Raw genomic sequence first — 23,911 nt, forward strand, 5'->3', positions numbered from 1 at the left:
TGAGGAGGGGCCTGGAGCACAGCCCTGTGAGGAGAGGCTGAGGGAGCTGGGGGTGTGCAGCCTGCAGAAGAGGAGGCTCAGGGCAGAGCTCATTGCTGTCTGCAGCTACCTGAAGGGAGGCTGTAGCCAGGTGGGGTTGGGCTCTTCTGCCAGGCACCCAGCAACAGAACAAGGGGACACAGTCTCAAACTACGCCACAGCAGGTTTAAGCTGGATGTTAGGAAGAAATTCTTCATGGAAAGGGTGATTGGCATTGGAATGGGCTGCCCAGGGAGGTGGTGGAGTCACCATCCCTGGAGGTGTTGAAGCAAAGCCTGGCTGAGGCACTTAGTGCCATGGTCTGGTTGATTGGATCAGGCTGGGTGCTAGGATGGGCTGGATGATCCTAAAGATCTCTTCCAACCTGGCTGATTCTGTGTGATTCTGTGTTTTGTTCTGTTTGGTGGTTTTGCTGCTGTTGTTGTTTTAATTTGAGCTCTCACCTGTCTGCTTTCTTTTTCTTCTTTTCTCTGAAGTGAAACCAAGTTTCTGTCCTGTCTAACCACCAAATGATATTCACATGGAATTATTCTTTGTATTGGAAAATAGGCACTGACATTTCAGGAGGCTCAAAATGACATAGATCTGTCAATTTTGATATGACACTTAATTGCAACTGAAATTCCTGGTTGTTATGTCTTCAAGATTGGGCTACCTACCATATTATTTAAGTGTATCACAGCTTGCCAAGAAACAGGACAGCTGCAGACTATGAGAGTTGTTTGTTTTCAGTTTTCATGCAATGGGACAAAAGAGAGACACTGCTAGATACTTTCACATATATCATGGATGATGAGATTAGTAAAACATGTTTTTATTGTGTTCTGATGGTTTGAGAGGTTCCTGCCCCCTCACTCTTATGAAATCACCCAGACTACACTCAGCCAGCTGGGAGTTAAGGGATGAAGCTTTATACACACAGCTTAGCACAAGAGACAAGCAGAGAGTTACAATGGTTACAGCTGTAGACAGACATAGACAAGTTAAAGGTAATGCAGAAACACAACAGCCCTGCCAGAAACCAGAGTGCCCAACCACACTTCCACCTTCTTCCCACTCCTCTACCTTATCCCAGAGTTTGCCTTATGTGCAAGGTGAGTTTTGAAGATCGGCAAGGGAGGTTAGGAAGGTTACACAGAAGCAGCCCAGGGAGAAACATAGACTCCAAGTGACAGGGACACACACACTCTCGGTGTTATCTGTGTTTGTGTTCTTGGTTTTTCCCACCTCAGCAAACCTATAAGTGAAGCAGACATCAGCAGTGTTTCCTGTTCACAGCCTATAAGCCAATTTTTCTCCCTAAAATATTCCTGGCCCCAGACATCTCCTGACAGGCTGTGGATGACTTCTCCCTGGAGATGTCCACGGCTGTTGGATGGGGCTTTGAACAACCTGCTCTAGCAGGAGGTGTCCCTGCCCATGGCAGGGGGTTGGAACTGGATGATCTTTGAGGTCCCTTCCAATCTAAACCATTCTGTGATTCCAAGGTGATTTGTGCTGGGTGCTCCCAGGACCCTCTGCTCTTCTGCGTGGGATGCTCAGGGAGGGTTCTGTGTGCTGTGGGCCTGCAGGGTTCCACTCTTCTGCAGGCAAAGCTGAGGTGCTGGAGGGCCACTAGGTCCTTGCTGTTAATGAGCAGGCTTCTGCAGCCTGTCGTGACCAAAGGCAGAGACTGGAGGCTCATGGAGGAGACAGAAGAAGGTCTTTGAAACAAAGAAGCTTTCAAGCCACCTAAGGCAGTATGGATCCAAGAGGACAAATCAAGTTTACAGGCATAGCCTAGATTGAGAGATATGCTTGCAGAGCCAATTTGTTTCATTTTTTAGGCTTGAAAGATCCTGAGTCAGGGCTGCCTGCATGGTTTGAATTAGGTTTAGGTAGTGGTGTTCTGGGAAGCCAGATCTGGAGAGGTTTTCACTCAGGGCATTTGTAATCCAGTAGGGACCATCTACTGCATTTCTGCAGTGCTTTCAAACCAAGTAGTCCATCCATGTCTGCCCATGACAGGAGCTTCTCCACGGCTGTTAAATGATGAATACCTGAGAGTGGAGGCCTCCACCTCGTGTGAAATATCTAGAACTAAGATTCCACACCAATATGCCTATCACAGGTGGAGAGCTCATCTCACGTGGATTTAGCGAGAGACTTGGTGGAGTGGGTGAAAGTGGCTGGACTTGATGATCTCAGAGGTCCTTTCCAGTCTGGATTATTCTATGGTCTCAGTTCCAATTTAAATCCCCAGAGACTCTAATAAATCTGATAGAACCAATAACAATTTGTAGAGTGCCCTTCCCTCTCCTCCCTCCCTTCCCAAAAGAAAGGAGTTAGAAGTACAGAGGAAAGGTTAAGCACACCCCAATAAATCAATCTCACTCGATTTGGAAGTTAAAAGGAAAAAGTTTAACAATAACTTAGAAAGGTATCTAAGGTAGGGAAGTTTACAAAGGACAGGGAAGGGAAAACAGCAAAATACAAAATGTGTAAATACAACTTGAGTTTGTGATGGTGGCTCTCAACTACCCCTTCACCTTCCCCTTACCCTCTAACCTCACCCTTCATTTGGACTAACCCACCTTTGCTTCTTAACCTCTTGGCTGAACCTCTATTCTTCCTTGGGAGTGGGGTAAGGTTGAGAGGGGCAGGGGGAAGGTGAAGGGGTGGTTGGGAGCCCCTCCTGGGGACTCAGGTTTCTGGCAGGGCTGTTGTGTTTCTGTATTCCCTTTTACCTTGTCTATTTCTGTCTATAACTGTCTATACTGTAACTATCTGCTTGTCTATTGTGCTAGCTGTAAATAAATAGCTTCATTCATATTCCCAGAGCTGGCTGAGACTAGTCTGGGTGATTTCTGAAGTGTGGGAGGGCAGGGAACACTCAAACCATCACTCTGCCTCGTGTCTGCCATGTGGTATGCAGGGAAAAGCAGAGAGATGTGCAGAGAGAGAGGTGCAGGGCGCGAGAGAGATAAACTGGAAGCCCCCCTGTTTTTATGGGACAGGAAGGAGGATTGAGCTAACCATCACCTGGTGGTGTTCAGACCCACCCCTGGGGACGGGTCAAGACCCCTAGGGTCAGGTTCGGGGTACTTCCCCTGGAGCGTTAACCCTACACATCTCTGACTCTGTGTTTGGTGGTAGAGAGTAACTGTACTGTGTTTTCTTTCTGGTGTTGTCCAGGCAGCCTTACCCCTTGCCTCTATAAGATCCCGGAGCACGCCCTGAGCGCCAGCTCATGTGCCCTAGGCCATGGCTTCACACCCATGCACCAGTCCCTGCTGACAGGGGATCCCACCAGCGCCGACTTCAAGCAGGAGTTCCGCAGGAAAAGCAAGCCTGTGGAAGAGCCAGTGGAGATGGACTCACCCGAGATCAGGGAGCTGGAGAAGTTCGCTAACGAGTTCAAGCTGCGCAGAATCAAGCTGGGTATGTGCCTCGTGGCTGTGAGCAAAAGCTGGCAAATTCCACAAAGAGCCTCGTTTTTGTAAATCTTTTATGGTTTAGGCTCTGTGGGTATCTAATCTTAACTCTAATCCTATAGAATCGTGGAATCAACCAGGTTGGAAGAGACCTCCAAACTCAGCCAGCCCAACCTAGCACCCAGCCCTAGACAAGCAACCAGACCATGGCACTAAGTGCCTCAGCCAGGCTTGGCTTCAACACCTCCAGGGATGGTGACTCCACCACCTCCCTGGGCAGCCCATTCCAATGCCAATCACTCTCTCTGACAACAACTTCCTCCTAACATCCAGCCTAGACCTCCTCTGGCACAACTTGACACTGTGTGCCCCTGGTTCTGTTGCTGCTTGCCTGGCAGCAGAGCCCAACCCCACCTGGCTACAGCCTCCCTTCAGGGAGTTGTAGACAGCAATGAGCTCTGCCCTGAGCCTCCTCTTCTCCAGGCTGCACACCCCCAGCTCCCTCAGCCTCTCCTCACAGAGCTCTGCTCCAGGCCCCTCACCAGCTTTGTTGCCCTTCTCTGGACACCTTCCAGCACCTCAACATCTCTCTTGAATTGAGGGGCCCAGAACTGGACACAGTACTCAAGGTGTGGCCTGACTGGTGCTGAGTAGAGGGACAGAATAACCTCCCTTGTCCTACTGGCCACACTGCTCCTGATCCAGGACAGGATGTCAGGATGTTATTGTCTCTTTTGGTTCTCTGGGCACACTGCTGGCTCATGTTCAACTACTATCTACCAGTACCCCCAGGTCTCTTACTGCCTGGTTGCTCTCCAGCCACTCTACCCTGCACTACTAAACTTTCTCCATGCCTAGAAGGCTCTCACAGAATTAATGAACTTCTGAGGTGAACTCAGAGTCAGCATAGAGACCTCTGTAGAAAGCCCATCCTGAAGGCAGACACTGTTCATAAGTCAGCAGCAAAGAACTAACCCCCACAAGAAAAGTAATCCTTTCCAGAAATCCCTAAAGTGATGATTATTTTCCTCTTTGGTTTTGGCAGGCTATACCCAAACCAATGTTGGAGAAGCACTGGCTGCTGTGCACGGCTCTGAATTCAGCCAAACGACTATTTGCCGCTTTGAAAACCTGCAGCTGAGTTTCAAGAACGCATGTAAACTGAAATCCATACTGTCCAAGTGGCTGGAGGAAGCAGAACAAGTAGGAGGTAGAGAATTTTGGTCCTCTAAAGACTGATTTTAAGCAGAGTACTTCATATACATTGAATACTAGAGTCATAGAATAATGGAATCATAGGATCATAGAATCATAGGATCATAGGATCATAGGATGATAGAATGCTAGGGGCTCAAAGGTGCCTCTGGAGAGAGAATCATACAATCATACAATCAGTCAGGGTTGGAAGAGGCCACAAGGATCATCCTGTTCCAACCCCCCCATCATGCCCAGGGACACTCTACCCTAGAGCAGGATGGCCAGAGCCTCATTCAGCCTGGCCTCAAACACCTCCAGCCATGGGGCCTCAACCACCTCCCTGGGCAACCCATTCCAGCCTCTCACCACTCTCATGCTCAACAACTTCCTCCTCACGGCCAGGCTGAATCTCCCCACCTCCAGCTTTGCTCCATTCCCCCTAGTCCTGGCATTCCCTGACATCCTGAAAAGTCCTTCCCCAGCTTTTTTGTAGCCTCCTTCAGATACTGGAAGGCCACAATAATGGGTACTATCTATGGATTATCCAAGGCATAGAAGGTATAGAATCAACCAGGTTGGAAGAGACCTTCCAGATCATCCAGTCCAACCTAGCACCCAGCCCTGGCCAATCAAGCAGAGCATGGCACTAAGTGCCTCAGCCAGGCTTTTCTTTAACAACTCTAGAGACGGTGACTCCACCACCTCCCTGGGCAGCCCATTCCAATGCCAATCACTCTCTCTGCCAACAACTTCGTCCTAACATCCAGCCTATACTTTCCCTGGCACAACTTGAGATTGTATCCCCTTGTTCTGTTACTGCTTGCCTGGCAGCAGAGCCCAACCCCACCTGGCTATAGCCTCCCTTCAGGTAGTTGCAGACAGCAATGAGCTCTGCCCTGAGCCTCCTTTGCTGCAGGCTGCACACCCCCAGCTCCCTCAGCCTCTCCTCACAGGGCTGTGCTCCAGGCCCCTCCCCAGCCTTGCTGCCCTTCTCTGGACACCTTCCAGCACCTCAACATCTCTCTTGAATGGAGGAGCCCAGAACTGGACACAGCACTCAAGGTGTGGACTGACCAGTACTAGTCCAATCTCCCTGCCAAAGCAGGACCACATAGTGCAGGCCATGCAGAAACACTTCAGTGTGGATTTGGAAAGTCTTCAAAGGAGACTCCACAACCTCTCTGGGCAGCTTGTTCCACTACCCTCACAGTAAAGTTTCTCCTCGTGTTAAGGTGGAACTCCCTGTGTTCCAGCTCATACCCATTGTTAACTGTCCTGCTACTGCCACTGAAAAGATATTGTCACCTTCATCTTGACACTTACCCCTCAGACACTTAGAGATGTTGATAAGATCCCCTCTCAGCCTTCTTTTCTCTTTAAAGCTGGTAACCCAAAATGTATCTTTCATGACGTTTTTGTTTTAAATCCTAAGATATGCTTATATTAAATTTGGGTTATCATTTAAGGTGTGCAAAAAGGGTCAAATTGAAATGCATGGTGAGTACAAAATAGCAGAACCATCAACTGACTTCAAGTGTGATGCTTTGGGAGTTATCCGCCCCATACACACAATGAAAATCACCCAGACTAGACTCAGCTGGCTGCAGGTTAAGGAGTGAAGCTTTATTTACAGCTTAGCACAATTGACAAGCAGATATGTGCACAACATTTACAGTTATACACAAGTCAAAAGTAATACAGGAACACAACAACCCTGCCAGAACAATCAGACTGCCAGGAGGGCTCCCGACCCAAACCTCCTCCCACTCCCTCTTTCCCTCCCTTCAGAAATAACCCCAGATCAACCCACATATATCTCATGTGATTGTGGTGGTTTGGGTGTTCCCTGTCCCTCCCCCACTTTGGGAATCACCCAGACTAGACTCATGGGCTCTGGAAATTGAATGAAGCTTATATTTACAGCTGGCACAATAGACAAGCAGATAGTTACAGTATAGACAGTTACAGACAGAAATAGACAAGGTAAAGGTAATACAGAAACACAACAGCCCTCCCAGACACCTGAGTCCCCAGGAGGGGCTCCCAACCACCCTTCCACCTTCTCCCACCCCTCAACCTTACTCCAGACATTGCCTTGTGCTCCAAGGAAGAATGAAGGGTTGGCTGGGGGGTTAGGAAGCAGGTGGATTAATCAGAGAGACAGAGGGTGAGGTTAGAGAGAGAAATGCAGCTCAGAGCTCAGGCAGTGCTTGAACTGTCTTATCTATGTTTATACTCTTATTATCACAGTATCACAGTATCATCAGGGTTGGAAGAGACCTCACAGATCATCAAGTCCAACCCTTTACCACAGAGCTCAAGGCCAGACCATGGCACCAAGTGCCACGTCCAATCCTGCCTTGAACAGCTCCAGGGACGGCGACTCCACCACCTCCCCGGGCAGCCCATTCCAGTGTCCAATGACTCTCTCAGGGAAGAACTTTCTCCTCACCTCCAGCCTAAATTTCCCCTGGTGCAGCCTGAGGCTGTGTCCTCTTGTTCTGGTGCTGGCCACCTGAGAGAAGAGAGCAACCTCCTCCTGGCCACAACCACCCCTCAGGTAGTTGCAGACAGCAATAAGGTCTGCCCTGAGCCTCCTCTTCTCCAGGCTAACCAATCCCAGCTCCCTCAGCCTCTCCTCGTAGGGCTGTGCTCAAGGCCTCTCCCCAGCCTCGTTGCCCTTCTCTGGACATGCTCAAGCATCTCAATGTCCCTCCTAAACTGGGGGGCCCAGAACTGAACACAGCACTCAAGGTGTGGTCTAAGCAGTGCAGAGTACAGGGGCAGAATGACCTCCCTGCTCCTGCTGGCCACACCATTCCTGATGCAGGCCAGGATGCCACTGGCTCTCTTGGCCACCTGGGCACACTGCTGGCTCATGTTCAGGCGGGTATCAATCAGCACCCCCAGATCCCTCTCTGTCTGGCTGCTCTCCAGCCACTCCGACCCCAGCCTGTATCTCTGCATGGGGTTGTTGTGGCCAAAGTGCAGCACCCTGCACTTGGAGCTATTGAACATCTCAGCAAGCCTAGGAGTGAAGTAGACATCAGCATTGTTTCTCTTTCACAGCCTGTGATCTAATCCTTCTCACCAAAACATCTATCTAGCTTCAACCCAGCACAGTGATAAATTTGGCGAGATCTGAGGTGAGATGTCAGAAAAAAACGACAAGGAGGTTAGAGGAAAAAGAGTTAGTTTGGGTTAAAGAGTTGAGGCAGAGGCAACCACAGAGACTAGACCATCAGAAAGAAGGAACAGAACAAAAGAGAGCTGAGCAGTGTGTGAGAAGTGTCTTGTCTATATTTTGACTAGTTGCATTTCTCAGCAGAAGAAGGAGGGATACAGGCTACAGCTGGGTTATTTGTCCTTTCTTCTCACAGCTAAGGATTTAATTTCTCTCAGTAAATTATTCCAATTAGCCTGAAACCAGCACATCAAGAAAGGGACTGGTTTTTTTTCTGTAGATGATTGTGCTTGTTTCCTGTTCCCTGTGGAAGGTAACTACCAGGCTCTGTTTTATTTTCACTACAGCTTTGTACAACGAAAAAGTTGGTGTGAATGAGCGGAAGAGGAAGCGCAGAACCACCATAAGGTAGTAGATGTTTAGGGGGTTGCATTTTAGAAACCACTTGGAATCAGATGCTGCTTTTTTGTCTTGGGTTTGGAATTAATATCTATAGCTAAGGGGTTCAAAATGCTCCACTGTTTTGAAGCACTCTAGTGAGAAATAACAGCACAGACCTCTGTGGCCATTTGGGCTGGATTTCTAGCTCAGACATAAAACAATTTGGATCAGAGAAACTTAGAAGTTCTGAGTGGAGAGATGAACATTCTAGGGATAGGCTATATAATGGCCACAGTGGATAATTAATATAGTTTCATTGGAGCATCAAGAGCTTTATGTCTGGAAGCATAGCTTGGACTTTCCCCTTGCTGCTTCTGCTGTGCCTGCTGCTATCTTCCCCTGCTGCTGCTTTTGCTGCTTTGCCACCCCTTGACCCATTCCCCCTCTTCCTTAAGGTGATCACATTTCTGTAGTGGCTGATTCTCCTTCTGCTCTTATGTTTAAACTATAAGAAATACAATTTCAATTCCCCTGACTTTCCAAAAACCCATGCTGTAGTGAGTTTACTGTAGCAGGAGAGGGATCCACCCTAACCCAGGACACCTTCCACAAATCCCAGTTTGCTTCAAATACAACAGATTTTTTGTTCAACATAAGACAATAATATCTATTAAAAAAGTAGTACCTTTCTGCTCAGATTTTATTATACTCAGACAGTGAATAAGGCATCAGAGCACCCATGTTGTCATTTTGGGGGTGCTCTATATTGAACCAAAATTATTTAACCAGGGAATTGGGCTCTGGGAAGTTTGAGGACAAGTTTTGATACATTATACATAATACTACATCTCTGTCCCTATCTTCTCACTGGATTCTCTGGAATTCCCTAAGAAACACTTTAATGAAGTGAAGGGGAAAGAACAAGAGTTCTGGAAACCCTGTGACATGGTTTTTACAGAATCACAGAATCTCTCAGATTGGAAAAGCCTAAATCTCCCCTCTACCGCTTTAAACCCATTCCCCCTCGTCCTGGCATTACAAAACCTTGTCAGTTAGTCCCTCCCCAGCCTTTCTGTAGCTCCCTTCAGATACTGGAAGGCCACTCTAAGATCTCCTCAAAGCCTTCTTTTCTCCAGACTGCAGAGCCCCAACTCTTGTAGCCTGTCCTCATAGCAGAGCTGCTGCAGCCCTCTCAGCATCTTCGTGGCCTTCCTCTGGACTGGCTCCAACAGTTCCTTGTCCTTCTTGTGCTGGAGGCTCCAGAACTGCACCCAGGACTGCAGGTGGGGTCTGAGGAGAGTGCCATGGTTTAGTTAATTGGGTGATAAGGTGGACTCGGTGATCCTAGAGGACTTTTCCAACCTGGTTCATTCTGTGATTCTGAGGAGATGCTTCTTAGCTGGGAATGAAGTAGGGATGGGAGATAGTTCATAGCCCATTTGCCTGACATAGCACCTCACAAAGGATGAAGCTTTACTTTTGGAAGATCAGTTTCTCCTTTTAGCTGCTCTACAAGACAGGAAGGACCTAACTAGCAGTGCCAAGACCTTGCCTAGCTCATGTAGTATGGGCTGCATGGGAGCTGTGGGTTGACAGTGGTTCTGTCCAAGGTGCTTTTTCTTGCCTAGAGGAACTCACTTGAAGCTCATCTAACATTGTGGGTTTGAGTGATGCTTTATTAAAAGCTCCTGAGGAAATCAGTCCTTGTATTTTACAGTTATTTCTGCTTTTACATGTAAACCCTGCTCCATCAAAGCAATCAAATCAAATATGGCAGATTGTCAAGGGTACAGATAATTAAAGCAAAGTTCAAGACCAAATACATATAGTAAGAAAATACTGTTCCTTTCAAGGCAAGGACCTCAAACTAAGGACTTAATCTGAACTGCAGCCTTACTCTTAGCAATTCTAATTCTTAATGGAAGCTGGAAAGCAGACAGGAAGAAAGGGACCTGGGGGTACTGGTGGATAGTAGGCTGAAGATGAGCCAGCAGTGTGCCTAGGTGGCCAAGAGAGCCAATGGCATCCTGGGCTGGATCAGGAGCAGTGTGGCCAGCAGGACAAGGGAGGTTATTCTTCCCCTGTGCTCAGCACTGGTCAGGCCACACCTTGAGTGCTGTGTCCAGTTCTGGGCCCCTTGATTCAAGAGAGATGTTGAGGTGCTGGAAGATGTCCAGAGAAGGGCAACAAGGCTGGGGAGGGGCCTGGAACACAAACCCTATGAGGAGAGGCTGAGGGAGCTGGGGGTGTGCAGCCTGCAGAAGAGGAGGCTCAGGGCAGAGCTCATTGCTGTCTGCAGCTGCCTGAAGGGAGGCTGTAGCCAGGTGGGGTTGGGCTCTTCTGCCAAGCAAGCAGCAGAAGAAGGGGACACAGTCTCAAGTTGTGCCAGGGGAGGTCTAGGCTGGATGTGAGGAGGAAGTTGTTGTCAGAGAGAGTGATTGGCATTGGAATGGGCTGCCCAGGGAGGTGGTGGCGTCGCCGTCCCTGGACGTGTTGAAGCCAAGCCTGGCTGGGGCACTTAGTGCCATGGTCTGGTTGCTTGGCCAGGGCTGGGTGCTAAGTTGGACTGGATGAGCTTGGAGCTCTCTTCCAACCTGCTTGATTCTATGATTCTATGATTCAAAGCTAAACTACAGGTAACAGAGCAGCCCCACTAACCAAATTATGTTAGTCACACCCTGAGCAAAAACTACCTTGTTTTAGTTCGTGGAGGTTATTTGATATTTCTACTTTAACTGGAAAGCCTAAGAAACTGTTAGTCAAACCCAGCTGAGCTTCTCTGCTGGTGTGTGTGCCTGCAGAGCACAGCACTGTCAATCAGGCAGTTTTGGTGACATGGCTACCAGTATCCAAACAGACCTATAAACAAAAGACCAGCCACATATTACAGATGAATTAATGAAATTAAGCACACTCCAGCTCCCAACAGATGCTTTGGTGTATTTCTGTACCAAAAAATGCCTGCACATTTCCAGAGCAATGCTTGCAATGCCCTCTTGTGCCCAAAGACATGGCAGCTACTGCTGAAGGCAGGTTTGGATGTGTTCTGCTGGCTTGACCAGCACGTTGCAGAACTTAACTTTTAACATTTCCATGGCCATTGTTCAACACTCTGGGGAACCAACTAACTGCTAACTAGGCAGTGTTGGACCTCCATGGTTTGCTGCATTTTGAGGACTATTTTGAGACCTGCTTTGTTCTTGTTTTTTCACTGATCTGAAGTCACTTTTGGCTCTTTTCTAAGAGGAAGGTGTTCCTATTAAAGGCCATATATAAAAGTAGTAAGTTGATTAGTTCTTCTTATAATTTACCATGAGAGTGGTGAGAGCCTGGGATGGGTTGCCCAGGGAGGTGGTTGAGACCCTGACCCTGGAGGTGTTTAAGGCCAGGCTGGATGGGGCTGTGTGCAGCCTGCTCTAGGGTAGGATGTCCCTGGGCATGGCAGGGGGATTGGAACTGGCTGATCCTTGTGGTCCCTTCCAACCCTGACTGATTCCATGATTCTAAATCTGCTTTCTCTGGAGAATTGACATTACAGATGATTGCAATTTATTTTTTTTTAATCTATAAAGCAACGAGTTCTTTGTGGATTAAAAACAACAACTTCTACAGATGAAGATTATTCTGAAGAATATGTTTAGGACATACATTTTAGAGCATACAGTCAGGACATACTATAAAAATCCTGATATTTTCTGAGAATATGCAACACAAATGTGAAGAAAATTCTTTTGCACAATAAGAAAAGGTAGAAGACTTAACCTATTTTGTCTTTTGAACCACTTAACTTTGGTCTCTGCCGATTGTAAGGACTAAGGTAGTCTTTGGAAAATGTGATGATTGCTAAAACAGATTGCCACAATTTCTGTGATTTCTAGTAGTGCTCTAGTGTCCTCTCTAGAACAAAACCAGATGCAACTTGATGTAACATACAGTAATTCCCAAATGGTAAGTGATGGAACTTGAAACTCTGCTCTGTTGTAAACCCAAATTATTTGATACAAGCAGGTAACTCTGCTGATGTGGACTTGCTGAAGCCCTGTGATGCTGCAGTGGCTGGGTGCTGTGTTTGTCTCTCTTCAGAATGTGTGCAGTGAACCAGCATGACACATTTAGACATCAACATGATGTATGTAGTAATGGCTCTTTATTGAAGCTAACATGATGTATGTAATCATGGCCCTTTGTTGAAGCTAACATGATGTATGCAGTCATGCCCCTTTATTGAAGCTAACATGGTGTATGTAGTCATGTCTCTATTGAAGCTAACATGATGTATGCAGTCATGCCCCTTTATTGAAGCTAACATGGTGTATAGTCATGCCCCTTTATTGAAGCTAACATGGTGTATGTAGTCATGCCCCTTTATTGAAGCTAACATGATGTATGCAGTCATGCCCCTTTATTGAAGCTAACATGGTGTATGCAGTCATGCCCCTTTATTGAAGCTAACATGGTGTATGTAGTCATGCCCCTTTATTGAAGCTAACATGATGTATGTAGTCATGCCTCTATTGAAGCTAACATGGTGTATGCAGTCATGCCCCTTTATTGAAGCTAACATGGTGTATGCAGTCATGCCCCTTTATTGAAGCTAACATGGTGTATATAGTCATGCCCCTTTATTGAAGCTAACATGGTGTATATAGTCATGCCCCTTTATTGAAGCCAACATCATGTGTGTAGTCGTGCCCCTTTATTGAAGCTAACATGGTGTATGCAGTCATGCCCCTTTATTGAAGCTAACATGGTGTATGCAGTCATGCCCCTTTATTGAAGCTAACATGGTGTATGTAGTCATGCCCCTTTATTGAAGCCAACATCATGTACATAGTCATGCCCCTTTATTGAAGCTAACATGGTGTATAGTCATGCCCCTTTATTGAAGCTAACATGGTGTATAGTCATGCCCCTTTATTGAAGCTAACATGGTGTATAGTCATGCCCCTTTATTGAAGCTAACATGATGTACAGTCATGCCCCTTTATTGAAGCTAACATGGTGTATAGTCATGCCCCTGTATTGAAGCTAAGAGTGATGCTTACATAGTGGCTAATAGAATGTGTATAATTCTGATAGGTTACACAGCAGAAATGTGAGCTGTCCACACACATAGAGGCAGATCTAACCAAGCAGCCCCCCTTAATCCCCCTTACACAGCTAGCTACAGATAGCAGCTAACTTTCACAGCTTCTCTGCCAGCCTTCCCAAGGCCTCTTTCCTGCATCTGTGCCTCCTTATCAGAATGACCTAATGTTACCTTTCCTACTTTCCTTATTTCAGACTGCTCAGTTCTGCTCAAACCCCAACATCCAGGGCATAATGGGTGGTCAGACTTAGTCCAGTTCCTGTGGGCTCATCATCCTGTGGTCTAGTTGGCAGCTGTATCTCTCAGAGAATATCAAGAAGCATAAAAAAAGGTCTTACCACTGAAATTGCACCAAACTTTTGCCTTTAGATTACTCTGTGCTGAATTTTACATGACGTCATGCTGTTCATGACAGCAAAGGACAGGGCACTTAAGAGTTTCCCTTATGCATAAGAGGAGGAAACAAACCAAGTCACTACCCTCAGTGCTGCTAATTGACCTTTCTCTTGAACTAGTGTTGAAAGCTTGAATGTGTCAGAAAAGTCCTTAAAGGTGAAATTTTATCCTTTTATACAGTATTGCTGCCAAAGAAGCCCTAGAGAGGCACTTTGGAGAACAAAGTAAGCCTTCTTCTCAGGAAATTATGAGGATGGCTGAGGGGCTCAATCTTGAGAAAGAAGTTGTGAGAGTTTGGTTTTGCAACAGAAGACAAAGGGAAAAAAGAGTGAAGACGAGTTTACATCAGAACGCCTTTAGTTCTGTTATCAAGGAGCACCACGAGTGCCAGTAAAGCTTTTACGTGTACAGATGTGGGCTTCTGCTCTGCTGTTTGTGAATATTGTAAATAGTGTGTTGGTTTAACAATAACAGAGAGAAAGAGAGGGAGAGAGAGGAATAGAGGAAGAGAGGAAGAGAGGAAGAGAGGAAGAGAGGAAGAGAGGAAGAGAGGAAGAGAGGAAGAAAGAAAGAAAGAAAGAAAGAAAGAAAGAAAGAAAGAAAGAAAGAAAGAAAGAAAGAAAGAAAGAAAGAAAGAGGAAGAGAGAGAAAGGAAGAGAGAGAGGAAAAAAGAAAAAAGAATGAAAGAATGAAAGAAAGAAAGAAAGAAAGAAAGAAAGAAAGAAAGAAAGAAAGAAAGAAAGAGGAAGAGAGAGAGAGAAAGGAAGAGAGGGAGAGAGAGAAAAAAGAAGAAAAAGAAAAAGAAAGAAAGAAAGAAAGAAAGAAAGAAAGAAAGAAAGAAAGAAAGAAAGAAAGAAAGAAAGAAAGAGGAAGAGAGAGAGAGAAAGGAAGAGAGAGAGAGAAAGGAAGAGAGAGAGAGAGAAAAAAGAAGAAAAAGAAAGAAAGAAAGAAAGAAAGAAAGAAAGAAAGAAAGAAAGAAAGAAAGGAAGAAAGGAAGAGAGAAGGGAGAGAGAGGAAGAGAGAAAGAGAGAGAGAAAGGAAGAGAGAGAAAAAAAGAAAAAAGAAAGAAAGAAAGAAAGAAAGAAAGAAAGAAAGAAAGAGTGAGAGAGAAGAAGAGAGAAAGAGAGAGAGAAAGGAAGAGAGAGAGAGAGAAAAAAGAAGAAAAAGAAAGAAAGAAAGAGAGAAAGAAAGAGAGAAAGAAAGAAAGAAAGAAAGAAAGAAAGAAAGAAAGAAAGAAAGAAAGAAAGAAAGAAAGAAAGAAAGAAAGAAAGAAAGAAAGGAAGGAAGGAAGGAAGGAAGGAAGGAAGGAAGGAAGAAAGAAAGAAAGAAAGAAAGAAAGAAAGAAAGAAAGAAGAAAGAAAGAAAGAAAGAAAGAAAGAAAGAAAGAAAGAAAGAAAGAAAGAAAGAAAGAAAGAAAGAAAGAAAGAAAGAAAGAAAGAAAGAAAGAAAGAAAGAAAGAGAAAGAGTGAGAGAGAGGAAGAGAGAGGGGAGAGAAAGGAAGAGAGAGAGAGGAAAAAAGAAAAAAGAAAGGAAGGAAGGAAGGAAGGAAGGAAGGAAGGAAGGAAGGAAGGAAGGAAGGAAGGAAGGAAGGAAGAGAGGAAGAGAGGAAGAGTGAGAGAGAAAAAGGAAGAGAGAAAGAGAGAGAGAGGAAGAGAGAAAGAGAGTGGAAGAGAGAGAGAGAAAGAGAGAAAAAGAAAGAAAGAGAAAGGAAAAGAGAGAGGAAGAGAGACACAGAGAGGGAGAGAGAGAAAGAGAGGAAGAGAGAAGAAGAGAGAGGAAGTGAGAGTGAGAGAGAGAGAAGGAGAGAAATAGAGAAGAGAGAGGAAGAGAGAAAGAGAGAGAAAGAGAGGAAGAGAAAGAGAGAGAGAGAGAACGAGAGAGTGAGTGAAAGAGAGAGACAAAGGGAAAAGAAAGGAATCGGTACCCCCTGTTACTTGCTAGCTAGCCAGTTTCACATGCAGTGTGTTGTGGAAGCTTTGATTTTACTGTAAAAAGGCTGGAAACAAATGAAATGCTACTGCGTACATTTAAGGAGTTGCAGGTCTCCACTTAACTGCAATGTATCTATGATGCAATACTCAACTAGAAATGCTTTCCAAGTTGCCCAGCTACTTGCAGTTGCCCTGCACTGTGCCTTTCTTGCGCCCACAGTACATTTAATGATTAATGGAGAGCTCCACGTAGGTACTTCAAGCATCAGGAAACAGAGCCTTTGCATTGTATGTATGTGATGAAAGGTTGCAAAGCTTGGTAGCAGCAGCTATAGTTGTGGAAGCCCTTTACCTCTGCATGTCAGTACATGGGTTATATTCCTAACCCACACTAATCAGCTAATTGTGCTAACCTTTCTCAGTTGGGATGGGCTCATGGCATGGTCCCATCTCCAGCAGAGACTTCACCAAGCTGAACACGAGAAATTAGACCTTTAAAGAAAAGAAAATGAATAAGTGACCTTAACCAAGCAGTAGTGACACTGCTGAGTATCTAGTCACAACTACAGACGGCACAGACCCATGAGATTTGTGCCTCTTGATCTGAGAGCTGGGTAAAAGAGCACTGCCTAGAGACCTGCCTTTCCAAAGGACAGCTCAAACACAGCTACCTGCTCACAACTGCTGCCCAGCTGAGTCATTCAGTTCAGGTAAACTCCTTGGGTAAGTTCAAGATAAAACTATTAGCAATGTGCCATAATTGCTGTCATTAATTACAGAGGAGTAATCCCACAGAGTACACTTAAGTACAGAGGTGTCAGTAGCATTCCTACTGTGTGGTCTGTCTACAGGCAATGCTTTCCTGCCTTAAATGGGTGCCAAGTAGAAGTGACTTTAATGTTTGTTACCAGCAGTAATTTGTGCCAATTTATTATGAGCCCTAAATCTTTATTTAGATAGACTTAGCTATAGAAATTGGGATGTAATTTTCCCTTGCCTTAAATATTTGTTGCTTGAAGGGAGAAAACTAGAGAAATGTCAGCTTTTTGGTTGCTTTGGGCTTTCTCTGTGTGTTTTTTGTTTGTTTGTTTGTTTCTGATTAAAGGCCTTTTTCTGATTGAGGCCTTGAGCAACCTGTTCTAGTGGGAGGTGTCCCTACAGATGTTGGGAGGTTGGAACTGGATGATCCTTGAGGTCCCTTCCAACCTAAACCAGTCTATGATTCTATGATAAATACATACATAGTCATACACACTTGCAGCAAAAGAGGTTCTGCCTCAACACAAGGGGGAACTTCTTTATTGTAAGGGTCCCAGAGCACTGGCACAGGCTGCCCAGAGAGGTTGTGGGGTCTCCTTCTCTGGAGCCTTTCAAGGCCAGTCTGGATGTGTTCATCTGTGTTAGATAGGATTGTCCTGCTCTGGCAGGGAGGTTGGGTCCCTCCCAAACCCTAACATCCTGTGATCCTGTGATACTTACACCAAAGACAGTCTGCTAAACTAACAAGGCACTTGTGCTCTGAAACAAATATCACAGTATCACAGTATCACCAAGGTTGGAAGAGACCTCACAGATCCACACAAAGCATTTATTACACTGCACATTCCCACTCCCCACTCATTAAGAATAATCCCTTGATATCCTCTAGCCTAGAGATAATGGCTGGGGGCAGGGGGGTGGCTGGCAATAAACGGTACCAGAGCTCCACCTATCAGAAAGACAGGCACTGAGAAACCAAATCAATGGCTTTAGTGCTCCCCAGGGACAGCTTCTCCAGGCATCTCATCAGCCCTGCTTGTTGTTATTAGGGTAGTCCATTACCGTTATTAGGGTAGTCCATTACTGTATATGCTCTTTCGACTGCTTTCCCAGGCCTGAAATTGAGCACATGCAAGGAGTAACAGCTAGATACATTTCATTTTTTTCCATAAAGCAGATTTAGCAACTGTCTAGATAATAGGCCCACAGAAAGCCTAAAGAGTTTGATGTTCAAGACCACTTGGAAGCAGCATGTACAAGTCAAGCAGACTCTGTCCTACGTTAAACGATCTCTGATACCTATCACGGTGGCCATAGGCATATTTGGCTATGGAAATCTGCTTCCTGGACTTAAAAAGTTACAATTATTGTATGAATGAATACATTGCTATAATCCCTTGGTTTATATAAAAAAAACCAACTTCAATTTAATAACTCAAATGGAAGGAATTGTGTTGTTCTCAGCACTAGCACAGCTCATCTGCTGCGGCAGAGAAAGACCAAGCCGTAGTAGCCTTTAATCACCACTTCTGTATCAACACATCAACATTCCAAAGAGATGAAAGACAAATACATCTGAGATTAGGACTCAGCAAAGGTGGTGGCACACATTTGTGTACCTTTGCTGCTCTGTGATCTAACATTGTGTGTGTTGAAACAACTCTCTACTATAATTTTTATTTATAGTCTAACTTTTCTGCATTATAAACAGCTTCCTAGAAATGATGTCAAGCCTGTATGATTCTATGATTCCCAACTCTCCATCCAATAAAGTATTCCCATACATTTGTATTCCAGGTAATGGTTTGTAGTTGTTCTGGTAAGCCTTTGTTTTAATCCAGTTGTGTATCCTGGCTCAGGAGCAGTGTGGGCAGCAGGACAAGGGAGGTTGTTCTGCCCCTGTACTCAGCACTGCTCAGGCCACACCTTGAGTGCTGTGTCCAGTTCCGGGCTCCTCCATTCAAGAGAGATGTTGAGGTGCTGGAAGGTGTCCAGAGAAGGGCAACGAAGCTGGTGAGGGGCCTGGAGCACAGCCCTGTGAGGAGAGACTGAGGGAGCTGGGGGTGTGCAGCCTGCAGAAGAGGAGGCTCAGGGGGAACCACATTGCTGTCTACAACTGCCTGAAGGGAGGCTGTAGCCAGGTGGAGTTGGGCTTTGCTGCCAGGCAACCAGCAACAGAAGAAGGGGACACAGTCTCAAGTTGTGCTGGGGGAGGTTTAGGCTGGATGTTGTTAGGAAGTTGTTGTCAGAGAGAGTGATTGGCATTGGAATGGGCTGCCCAGGGAGGTGGTGGAGTTGGTGTCCCTGAAGCTGTTGAAGCAGAGCCTGGCTGAGGCATTTAGAGCTATGGTCTGGTTAATTGGCCTGGTGCTGGTTGCTAGGTTGGACTGGATGAGCTTCCAACCTAGTTGATTCTATGAAATGTATGTGACAAAGATTATTTTACATGGACAGGTACACAGATGAAAAACTCCCTCAAAGCTGTTGTCTGTAAGAGATTACATGTGCCCCTGGCAATGCTCTAAATTAAGACAGAGTTTGGAAGGATATTGGGGAAGGAAATGTCAACTAGGTTTACCTCATTCTTCTCTTTTGCTGGGTATTCCTTATGGAGTAGGATTCTGGGTGGGATGGATCTGGGTCTGCTGCAAAAGAGCCACTCATAGGTATGTGCACAAGTGCAATGTCATTCTTGGACAGAGGACATTCACGTTCAGTTGCTATTAAGGCATCTCCAAGGACAAGAGTTTAACATTTCAGCAGGGCTTTTTTATTCTAAAAAAGTTGCCAAGTAGGGGATGGGATTTTGTTCTAGACAGATACAACATACCAACTATAATTGAAATAAATACAGGTAAGCCTGCAAAGCCTACAACACTTTTCACTCTGCTCCTGAAAGGTTTTATATAGATTAGAGCTACAGAACCTAAAAACGTGACTCTTGACAGAAACAGGTTGAATATGGTCAGTAGCTCTAGCTCAGCCTTTTACCAGAAAAACAATGCCTTTATTCCTTTTCATCAAAGGCCCCATAAAGAATCCATTGTTATGCCAAGTTTTGACAGCCACTGAAAGGATGAACTGTTGTTGCAGAGGGGAGAAATTAATTGGTGTGAGATGATAGTCTATAAAAATCTGTAATTCATTAAGTTTAATATTCTGAACTCTCACCCCCCCCCCCCACCACCACTGAATTTTAACATTGATATTTGTTTCTTAACATGGTTATGGAAGACATTCTAGGAATAACACCAAACAGAACTGTTATTATCACAGTATCACCAAGGTTGGAAAAGACCTCACAGATCATCAAGTCCAACCCTTTACCACAGAGCTCAAGGCCAGACCATGGCACCAAGTGCCACGTCCAACCTTGCCTTGAACAGCTCCAGGGACGGCGACTCCACCACCTCCCCGGGCAGCCCATTCCAGTGTCCAATGACTCTCTCAGGGAAGAACTTTCTCCTCACCTCCAGCCTAAATCTCCCCTGGCGCAGCCTGAGGCTGTGTCCTCTCTTTCTGGTGCTGGCCACCTGTGAGAAGAGAGCAACCTCCTCCTGGCCACAACCACCCCTCAGGTAGTTGCAGACAGCAATAAAGTCACCCCTGAGCCTCCTCTTCTCCAGGCTAACCAATCCCAGCTCCCTCAGCCTCTCCTTGTAGGGCTGTGCTCAAGGCCTCTCCCCAGCCTCGTTGCACTTCTCTGGACATGCTCAAGCATCTCAATGTCCCTCCTAAACTGGGGGGCCCAGAACTGAACACAGCACTCAAGGTGTGGTCTAACCGGTGCAGAGTACAGGGGCAGAATGACCTCCCTGCTCCTGCTGGCCACATCATTCCTGATGCAGGCCAGGATGCCACTGGCTCTCTTGGCCACCTGGGCACACTGCTGGCAAACATTCCAACTATAAGCAGAGAGAATCCCCATGGTCAATAAGCTGCCTGGGGTCAATATGCTGCTTGCCCAGTAGGTGGGCTGAAGCTCTTTCTGCAGTAGCAGGAGGCAATAGAAATTACAGAGGCATTAAAGCATTTACTCACAAATTCTTATTAATCATCAATCACCCCCTGGGGCTACACCACAGCCTATACAAGTGTCCAATCTTCAGGGAACTCTGCCTGCGGACGTTGAGGCTGTGGTCCTCCCGGCTTCAGGGGAAAGGACAATCCCTGACCTTGTTCTCCTGGCTTCTTCTGGATAATCTGTGTATATGCCCAGGAATTCTTAGGCAGGAACTTCAGGTGCAGAGGACAGGATGCTGTATGGTCTCAGTATGGTGTCATGCTGGCCAGAGGCCACATCCAGGGTCTGCTCCTGGTAACTCGCGGCGGTGGAGTTTACCAGGCAGCGATAAGGCAGCGGGCATGCAACAGGGTGCATGGCTGCATGGGAGACTGAGCTCTGTAGAGGCAGGCAACACAGGCAAATAGCAGTGAAGCAAAAGCAAAGAAGCAAGCAAGCAGGCAGGCACTTTGTTTACCTGTGTACCTCCTTTAATCAATGTGGGCCGAGATTAATTGCCCTTTGAACACTAGAATGACCAATCAGCTTGGCAATTAACCAAAGCATACCATAACAGGCAAGAGACACAGGCCTGGCCCTTCCAAATATAGGGATAACATGGGCCTTGCACCCTGGTAAGCCATAAGCTAGGTGTGTGGGCTTACACAACCACGTTACACAACCTGGGCCCTGGGCAGGCCAGACTTGATGGCACCAGGTCTGTTGTGTTTCTTTTGTGCTCGTTTGTGTCTGTTTAATGTGTGGGCAGAAAAACATGTCCAGGCAAGACAAAGTCATGGATAAGCCTATTTTAGGCCTATGGGCCCTCCACAACTGTGCACTTCATTCACAAAGGAAGTAAGCCCTCATGTTCAACCGAAATACAATCAATCAGTAACATTTTATACCTACCTAAGGTCACATAGTGCTTTCTCCTTCAGTGCCTAAGAGCAGTAGTTGGACACTCATTTACAGACAGAGAGAAATACAAACCTGATCAAGTTTTCACTGAATGTTGGGTTTAAGGCAAAGATCCACAGGAAACAAATAGGCTGCTTTATGACACTAAGCTGGGGGCAGATGTGACTGAGTTGGAGGGCAGAGGGGCTCTGCAGTGGGACCTTGACCGCCTGGACAGATGGGCAGAGTCCAAGGGGATGGTGTTCAATAGCTCCAAGTGCAGGGTGCTGCACTTTGGCCACAGCAACCCCATAAAGAGATACAGGCTGGGGTCGGAGTGGCTGAGAGCAGCCAGACAGAGAGGGATCTGGGGGTGCTGATTGATACCCGCCTGAACATGAGCCAGCAGTGTGCCCAGGTGGCCAAGAGAGGCAGTGGCATCCTGGCCTGCATCAGGAATGGTGTGGCCAGCAGGAGCAGGGAGGTCATTCTGCCCCTGTACTCTGCATTGGTTAGACCACACCTTGAGTGCTGTGTTCAGTTCTGGGCCCCCCAGTTTGGGAGGGACATTGAGATGCTTGAGCGTGTCCAGAGAAGGGTGACGAGGCTGGGGAGAGGCCTTGAGCACAGCCCTACGAGGAGGCTGAGGGAGCTGGGATTGGTTAGCCTGGAGAAGAGGAGGCTCAGGGCAGACCTTATTGCTGTCTACAACTACCTGAGGGGTGGTTGTGGCCAGGAGGAGGTTGCTCTCTTCTCTCAGGTGGCCAGCACCAGAAAGAGAGGACACAGCCTCAAGCTATGCCAGGGGAGATTTAGGCTGGAGGTGAGGAGAAAGTTCTTCCCTGAGAGAGTCATTGGACACTGGAATGGGCTGCCCGGGGAGGTGGTGGAGTCGCCGTCCCTGGAGCTGTTCAAGGCAGGACTGGATGTGGCACTTGGTGCCATGGTCTGGCCTTGAGCTCTGTGGTAAAGGGTTGGACTTGATGATCTGTGAGGTCTCTTCCAACCCTGATGATACTGTGATACTGTGTGTGATAGCTCATATCAAAGGAAAAATTATCAGCTAACAGGAGTCTGGTTTAGTTGTGGCAATTAATGAAGCAGTAATTAGAAAATAAGTAGTTACTTTTATTTCTGGAAAGCCCCACCCACAACTCTATACAAATCAGTTAAATTCAGGTTCTAATTTGGTCAGGAAAATCTTCCCAAGGATGCTTATGAGCAATTCATTCGTTAAGGAGAATCAGAAGATTGGAAAAGTTTAGCCACAAAATGGCTTTGCCTCCCTTACAAATAGGCAGCCTAGAGCCCTAGAGAAAGTCTGTTCTACTCACTGTGGTGGAGTAGGAATGTCAAACTAGTCCCAGGCTCCTTTGTGACAGTGTTGGAACTGCTCAGCTGTTGAGAGGCTTCTACCTCTTTTCCAGCACCCCAGGAAGATCTAGATGATGTCTAACCTGATCCTGGTTCCTCTTGGCATGGAGGTTTGCAGAGGTGCAGGCAGGATCTTTTGCAGATGTGGCAGAAAGCACAATGTCAGTGGCACTTCTCACCACATTGTGAGGCAGTTAAATGCCTTCTCCTGGGAAACTTGAGGCACTTAAATTTCCAGGTAGTTCGAGCCCATAATATCAGGGCTAAGCTGGTTTGAACATGAAGCAGAGCAGAAGACGTTGTCCAAGAGCAGCGAGGTAGAGGCAGCGACGCAGAAGCAGCACAACTGCTTGCAACTTAGCTCAATGTATATTATTAGCCTGAGTGCAAAGGCACCTTTGTCCACAGAGATTCACCAATCAGACCATATTAGGTGACCCCAGGGCTTGCTCATCCTTATTTGGGCAAGACACCAACAAGTACCTAAACACCTGTGAGTACCTGTTTATCATTTGGGGGAGGGGACATAACGGCCCAAGCCTTTGTTTTCCTCCCACTCTTGCTTCCCTCATCAGCAGAAGAGTGGGGCAAGCCAGGACATCTAACAGCCTATTATCCTTCCAGGACAGAGTCCAAAGAAAGCTGACTAAGAGGCAGAAGTCCAAGGCTATTCCCACAGAGGACAAAGCAGTTATGGAATAAAAAGCCTTTTATTTTATTAGATTTTTACAAAATAACTTGTAAAAAGAAGAAAATTCACTTGCTATCAGATATATGCAATATGTAAACTTACATGATCCTACCTGCCACCTCACACATTCATAGTTTGTCCATTACTTCCTTCAAACACAAAGAACAGCTGAATTTTATGCCAAAAAAACCAAATGAAGGCTCAACTCTTTTTTTCCTCTGCTAAATTCTAAAGAGCAGATGGTGCAAGAAAAGTAGATCCATAGAATTTGTTTCCTGCTACATTTTCTCTAGCAGCCAAGACTCTTTACAAAGTTTGTCCCCTCACAGGTATCATGGTTTCACTCTTGGGAGCAATCTTGCTTTTCCTGCTTTTAAAGGCAAGATGATTTTGTTGCTCCTATTCAAAGAATAGTCCCACTAAATCAGCAAAATGGGCAGATTCAATTCAAGAGAGATGTTGAGGTGCTGGAAGGTGTCCAGAGAAGGATGTTGAAGCTGGTGAGGGGCCTGGAGCAGAGCCCTGTGAGGGTAAGCTGAGGGAGCTGGGGGTGT

At 46.2% G+C, this 23,911-nt stretch overlaps 1 protein-coding gene across 4 annotated transcripts in view; it reads left to right on the plus strand.

The window, feature by feature from the left end:
- POU1F1 (POU class 1 homeobox 1) overlaps positions 1-14,254 on the plus strand; it is a 21,773-nt gene extending 7,519 nt beyond the window's left edge. For 2 of the 4 annotated variants that reach the window (XM_064152149.1, XM_064152148.1), the window contains exons 4-7: positions 3,214-3,459; positions 4,498-4,662; positions 8,181-8,241; positions 13,880-14,254. In XM_064152149.1, the coding sequence (XP_064008219.1) occupies positions 3,214-3,459; positions 4,498-4,662; positions 8,181-8,241; positions 13,880-14,093 (686 nt within the window). In that variant the 3' untranslated portion in view covers positions 14,094-14,254. The remainder of the gene's footprint in view (positions 1-3,213; positions 3,460-4,497; positions 4,663-8,180; positions 8,242-13,879) is intronic. The other 2 variants (XM_064152146.1, XM_064152147.1) reach the window with 1 other exon arrangement.
- Positions 14,255-23,911: the final 9,657 nt, after the last annotated feature.

This window comes from Pogoniulus pusillus, chromosome 12 (assembly GCF_015220805.1).
Source record: "Pogoniulus pusillus isolate bPogPus1 chromosome 12, bPogPus1.pri, whole genome shotgun sequence".
Lineage (NCBI taxonomy): Eukaryota > Metazoa > Chordata > Aves > Piciformes > Lybiidae > Pogoniulus > Pogoniulus pusillus.